At 63.3% G+C, this 6,275-nt stretch overlaps 1 protein-coding gene across 1 annotated transcript in view; it reads right to left on the bottom strand.

Annotated features, from left to right (window-relative positions):
• Window positions 1-3,473: 3,473 nt before the first annotated feature.
• Window positions 3,474-6,275, bottom strand: part of LOC149865251 (uncharacterized) — a 35,319-nt gene continuing 32,517 nt past the window's right edge. Inside the window, exons 3-7 of the mRNA XM_090049837.1 lie at window positions 6,010-6,120; window positions 4,805-4,861; window positions 4,262-4,453; window positions 3,706-4,058; window positions 3,474-3,621 (exon numbers count right to left, since the gene is read on the bottom strand). Coding sequence (XP_089905963.1) covers window positions 3,474-3,621; window positions 3,706-4,058; window positions 4,262-4,453; window positions 4,805-4,861; window positions 6,010-6,120 — 861 coding nt within the window. The remainder of the gene's footprint in view (window positions 3,622-3,705; window positions 4,059-4,261; window positions 4,454-4,804; window positions 4,862-6,009; window positions 6,121-6,275) is intronic.

Raw genomic sequence — 6,275 nt, 5'->3', positions numbered from 1 at the left:
CCATGGGGCCGTGCCTCGGCGAGATGGTCAAGGCCTGTCCCAGAGCAGGTGAATGCTGGGTTCAAGCTTCAGCCACAAAGAGTGCGCTGGGGACGGACAGGATGCAGCTGGGCTGGACTCCCCGCTGCGGCTCTCCCTGGCCATGCCTGTGAACTGTAGTCCTTCTTGCAGGGCCTGGCTCATGCAGTGGATACCAGGGGTTTCTCTTTCAATTTTGCAGCTGCTGCTGGATGGGCCTTGTCCATGGCACCAGGCTGAGCTTGCAGGGCCCAATCCAATGCAAATTGGCATCGCTTTGAAATGCCCTGCAGCCAGGCTGGGCTTGTAGGGCTGGAGGAGACTGTTCCCAAAGCTGCTGGAAGTCAGTTGTTGTGAGTTAGCTTCAGGTTTTTTGATAATTCACAGGATTCAGACCTGATCGGGCTAATTTGACCTGGTACATGAAAAGTTTTTCAAAATATATAAAAAAGAAAAAATTGCAAGTTAGCATCCTTGCAGTGGGGGCTCTGGCCCCTGTGAAACCAGCTCCAGCTGCTCCAGGCTGAGGTTTGCCTGCCCCCTTCCTTCCTCTTTGTTAGCAGCTGCTTTCTTAGAGCCACAGAGATGTGGGGCTGGCAGGTAGCTGGTCTCCAGCAGTGGCATAAATCATAGGATCCTAGAGTGGGGCTGGACGAGTGCTTCAGGGGTCCCCTTGAGTCCAGGCCCTGCCTAAGGCAGGATCAGCCCTGTCCACACGAGCCCAGACAAACCCCACGTCCAACCTCTGAGCATAACTACAGTCACCCCAGACACAGCCCCAGCCATCGCCCCCAGCCCAGGAAAGCAGGGGGGCTGCAGCCACCAACATCCTGTTGCTGCAAAGGGGGTTCATAGATGCTGTAGAGATCACAGGCCCAGGCCGTGCCTGGGGGGAAATCCCTTTCTGCCCCAGTGCAGCGTGGGGCTGAGTCCGAGCGCAGGGGCAAGACCCTCCAGCCGGGACCCTATGGGCCAACAGGAGCCCAGTCCCCATCCCCAGCCTGGGCTTTAGCCAGCACCCAGCGCCTGTGAGGGAGGCTTAAAACCCCCTAACACGTAGCAGCAGGAAGGCAAAAATTCCCTCCTGACCACAAAGCCCCTAAGCCTGGGAAATACCCATGCTTTGACATGCAATAGGCTACAGCCTGGTGCTTTCTAGGCTGGTCGGATAAAGACGCATTTCGTGGGCTAGGGCCCAGCACAGGGCAGCGTCTCGGCGTGGCCTGTGCCGGTCCTGGCTCTCCCAGCCCTTCTGTACGTCATGGCAGGGGGAGGCTGCCGGGAGCCCAGGGCATCCAGGCCCCAGCATCGCCAACCCCGGGGATCGCAAACCAGGAGTCACACCCTCGAAAATCATGAGCTTGGGTTTCAAATCATAGAAAATGATGGTTGGAAGGGGGCTCAGGAGGTCACAACTAGTCCAACCCCTGCTGCAAGCAGGACCAGCCCCAGCTACATCATCCCAGACAAGGCTTTGTTGAGCCGGGTCTTACACACCTGCAAGGATGGAGACTGCACCACCCCTTTGGGTAGCACTCCAGTGCTTTACTACCCTCCCAGAGAAATTTTCCCTAATATCCAACCTCAGCTTCCCTTGCTGCAACTTGAGGCCATTGCTCCTTTCTCTGTCATCTGCCCCCACTGAGCACAGCTCAGCTCCATCCTCTTTGAACAGCCCTGCAGGGAGGTGAAGGCTGCTATCAAATCCCCTCTCTCCTTTCCTCATCCCTACCCAGTAAGACTCACATCCCCTGCCAAGGGACAGGCCAGGGGCTTCTTGTGTTCCCCTCAGTCCTGTGTCCGGCTTTGCTCATGCACGGTGCTGTACTGTCACGTCATGTAACATCTCTCCGGTTCTTGTCCCAGGTGCTAATTTCAAGATTGGGACACGGTTACACCTTAACTAATAACATATTTATTAAGCCTCCAGCAGTTGCAGGGGTAGTGTGATAGTTCGTCAAAGGCAACGCAACATGCTCACCACCCCAAAGTACAAGGGCCTCGGCAGCACTGATCTGCCCATGAAGTCTCATCCGGGGACTCCCGGCTCCTGTGCCCGGTGTCTGTGCAGGGTACATCTTGAAGGGCTGTCAGCATCTCTTTGGGAAGGGCTCTGAGGGGTACGCTCTCTCACCTCTCTTTATGCATCACAGAGCTTGCATTTAATGAATAAAATTAGCTTAAGCCTTCCTCTTAACCTAACACATGTTAATAATCTAGCTTGTGTTTGCCAAAGATGGTTCCCCTGAACTGGAATTTTCCAGTCTGAGCTAAACTTTTCATTCTTAAGTGGGGTGGATTTTCCTCAGACTGTTCCTCTTTTGCCCAGGCTATATTTATTCAATTTAGTTACCAACTTCCTGCTTTGTTTTTAAGTCAGGGGCATCACTTAAAGCATTCAGGCCAAGCCAGGGGGGTCATGGGAGCTGCAGAGACCCCATGCAGAGGCTGTGCCCCCACAGCAGAGGAAGGCAACCCCCTCCTCCCCAGTCCGGACCAGTTTGAGCAGGGTGGAAATCCCTTCCTGCCCCAGTACAGAGTTGGGCTGAGCCTGAGCGCGGGGGCAAGACCCTCCAGCCAGGACCCTGCAGGTCGGTGGCAGCAGGAGCATTGGCACAGCCCGGTCCCCTCCCCAGCCGGGGCTGCAGCACCCAGGGCCTCTGGGGAAGACTTACAACCCCCCTGACATGGGGAGAAGAGAGGTAGAGGGGCAACCAGCACAGCCCAGGAGCCTGGGACATCCCCACAGCGGAGCACAGGCATTTCTGTGCTTTATTGTGTGTTTGCAGATCATGCTCAGCATAAAGATCAAAACTCAGGTCTGAAGGCCCGTAGGTCCCAAGAGCACAGTCAGGTAGCTGACACAACCCAGCACCTCCCTGGCACCATGCAGGACACAGCCCCGTGTCTGCCAGGGGCTCCTAGTCCCCTGCACGGACCTGGGCCTTGGACCCTTCTCCCCCCCGCTGCACCTGCTTCTGGGGTGGGGGGTGGGAAGGGGAGGAAGGCACAGCCCTATGCCAGCCAGCTACACCCCCCCGAGCCTGTGCCTACCCCAGGGGTCTGTCTCCTGCTCCTGCAGCACAGGCGGCACTAGGAAGGGCCCTGCATGCAGCCACAGCTCTCTGCATGGCATGCATGGGGGCAGCTGCTGGCGGGGCTGTGGGGGACCATTACCTGCTGCCGTCCGGCTGGGCTATGCTGGGGGGGGAGCGGCAGGGCTCAGCCTGGGTGCAGGCGGTCAGGCCAGGCTGTGCTGCGGGGGCTGCCATGCAGGGAGGGCACTGGCCGTGGGGGGCTCCCAGCGGTGCCTGGGGCCTGAGAACAGCAGCGGGGCCGACCTGGACACAAGCATCTCGCCCTCCTGCCTGGGGACCAGGGGCTCGATCCCAGCACTGCTCCCCCACCAGCCCAGAGGCAGCAAACACCAGGCCCTGGGCAGATGTGGAGATGCTTTATTGCCCGTAGACACGGTACGGCACGGCACGGTGCTGGGCGCGGCTGCGGTCAGTGCAGGGGGCAGAGTGGGCCTGGTAATGATGCAGCCCTGGGGTCGTGCCCGGCTCAGGCACTGTCCACATGCATTTCTTTGCCAGGCTGGGCCTGGTCCATGGGGGTCAAAACCATCAGCGGCTCCGTCCTCACTGTGTCATCCTGGTCCTGGAAGCAGAGGGGGATCAGCAGCACCTCGGCCCATGCAGCGCAGAGCCCCTGGGCCCACGGCTCCCTGCGCAGAGCAGCCACGAGGCCGCCGGCCGGGAGGCAGCCGGGACCTGGGCCGAGCTGCCACTCCCCTGCCCAAAGCCGCCCCGGGGCAGCGTCCCAGTGAGGGGCTCGGCGCCGCAGCCGCACGCTTCCAGGCAGCGCAGCCCCCGGGAGACGGGGACCCCCCCGCCCCGCCCGGCCCGGGGCCAAGCCTCGCCGCTTACCTGCGCCCGGCAGCACGAGGCCTGGCAGGTGCAGACGAGGCAGCAGGCGGCGATGACGAGGGCGCCGGCCGTGGTCGCCAGCAGCAGCACCCGGACGCCCAGGAGCAGGTTCTGGGGGCAGAGCGGACAGGCAGCGCCTGCGGCCTCCGGACCCCTGTCCCACCCCCAGGCCTCCCCCGCCCGCGCTCCTGCCGGCGCCCTCGGGGACTGCCCCGCTGCGATGCGGCTCCTGGGGGCAGGGCTGAACCCCACGGCCCACGCGGGCACCTGGAGAGCAGGGCAGGGGGTCTGCTGCACATGGGGTAGCTGCTCACCAGGAGGAGGGCCAGGTATTGAAGGCACTCCTGCTGCCTCCAGGTCTCATCTTCCAGGGCTGATGTCACCTTGGGGTCGCAGTAGTGCGTGGAGAAATGACACCCGTTGCACTGGATGTCCTGCACACTGATCACCATGGCGATGACCGCCACCACCACGCTGGCCAGGGCCAGGAATGCAGCGAGCAGCACCTGGAAGGCGTGTAAGGGGCCTGTGCAGGGCAACAAGCATGCACACACGTGCACACACACACATGCAAACACATGGACATTCATGCACATGTACACACATGCACACACGACGTGCACTCACACAGGTGCAAACAAGGAAGCACACGCACACACATGCGCACACATACTCCAGCCCTAGTTGTGGGGGGGCCCCCTGGAGCAGGGAATCCATCCCCAGGACATCACCGCCGCTCCGTGCCACCCACTGGGACCGCGCTGGCACCGGCTCCAGGCACCACTCGGCCTGGCAGGACCCCCCGGGAGCCCCCTCCCCAGGCAGAGGCCATGTCCGGCGCAGCCCCCAGCGCTCACCCAGCAGCCGGCCTCATACTTCTGGCAGAGGATGGAGAACGTGCCCGATGCCACGAACTGGGAGAGAGGAGCTGGCGTGAGCGTGGGGCTGGGCTGGCACAGACCCGGGCAGAGCCGAGGGGCCTGGCCACAGACGGATTGGGAGATGGGCCACGCATGGACCAGCCATGGCCTCCTGCACCCACGGGGGCCACAGCAATGCCATGAACTCGCTGTGAGCGCTGAGACAGCGAGGGCCCCCACCCCCTGTACGGCAGCCCTGGGAGCTCGCACTGGGGCACGGGGCCGGCCCAGGCCTGGGGGCTCGTGGCAGGACACACACCCCAGCCCCGAGTGTGGGGACGGTCCAGGGCATGGCAGGCGATGGGCAGGGGAGCCCCGCTGGGCCCTGCCTGGAGCCAGCAGCTCACGCCGCTGCACGGACCACGCGCTGGTGGGACAGGCCCTGCTGCCCCAGGACGGCGTGGAGGGAACAGCGCGGCTCTGGGGGAGCACGACCAGGCCTCCTGGCCACGAGGGACCGGAGCTGACTGCTGCTGCACCTCAGCAAGGCTCGCACCCTCACGCGGGACAGGCTGCAAGGGAGGTATGTGCTGTGCAGAAGTGCCGTCAGACGGACACGTCCCAGCAAGCAAGGAGCAGCCATGCATGGATCCACGGCAGCACGGCTGGAGGACCCATGGCCAGAGGCACTCCCAGGGTCCAGCCGGGCCTGTTTTGGCTCCGAGACTGGTTCTCAGGCTCTGGACACGGGAGCAGCAGCCTCCAGGCGACATGGCACCGGGAAGCCCTGCAAGTGCATGCAGACAGCGACAGCACGTGGAAGGGTCTGGACAGGCCAGAAAGCTGGGCGGGAGCCCAGGGCACGAGGTTTGGGGCAGAGCAGCGCTGGGGGATCCAGCACAGTGCGCAGAGCGGGCAGGCAGCAGCTGGGTCGGGGACACAGGCTGCACCCGAGGACGCAGGGGCAAAGAGGCCAGGCCAACGGGCATTGGGAGGGTGGCACGGAGAGCCCGAGAGGCCTCATGCGCAGCTGTGCATGCCGAGGGGGAGCAGCCCCAGTGGAGCTGGGACAGGACCCAGCGCCAGCGAGAGCGGGGTGGGAGGCGCAGAGTGCGAGCACCAGACCTGGGCATGGGGCAGAGTCTCCCAGGAGCTGAGCGGAGGAGGGAGAGCCGGTCCCCGGGGGCCCGTGGCCCACTCACCACAGCGGCCGTCCAGAAGGGAGTCGCCTTCCAGTACTCCTCCGTGCCCAGCGTGAAGCAGAGCGTCAGGCCCAGCGCCGCGCACACCAGCCCCAGCAGGATCTGTGCCACCTGCAACAGCCACGTGGGGGTCAGGGTTAGGGTTGGGGTTGGGGTTAGCGCCCAGCCCCCCCCACAGTGGCCTGGCCCCAACCTACCCCCAGCACTCGCAGCTCCTGGGCGCAGCAGCCCGCGGCCCGGCGCACCGGGGCGCAGGACGTGTGCCC

The sequence above is a fragment of the Crocodylus siamensis genome, chromosome 5 (assembly GCF_052110815.1).
Source record: "Crocodylus siamensis isolate JL-2025a chromosome 5, ASM5211081v1, whole genome shotgun sequence".
NCBI classification, from domain to species: Eukaryota; Metazoa; Chordata; order Crocodylia; family Crocodylidae; genus Crocodylus; species Crocodylus siamensis.
Note: the sequence above shows the minus strand (reverse complement) of the source record. Positions and strands in the feature narration are given on the sequence as shown.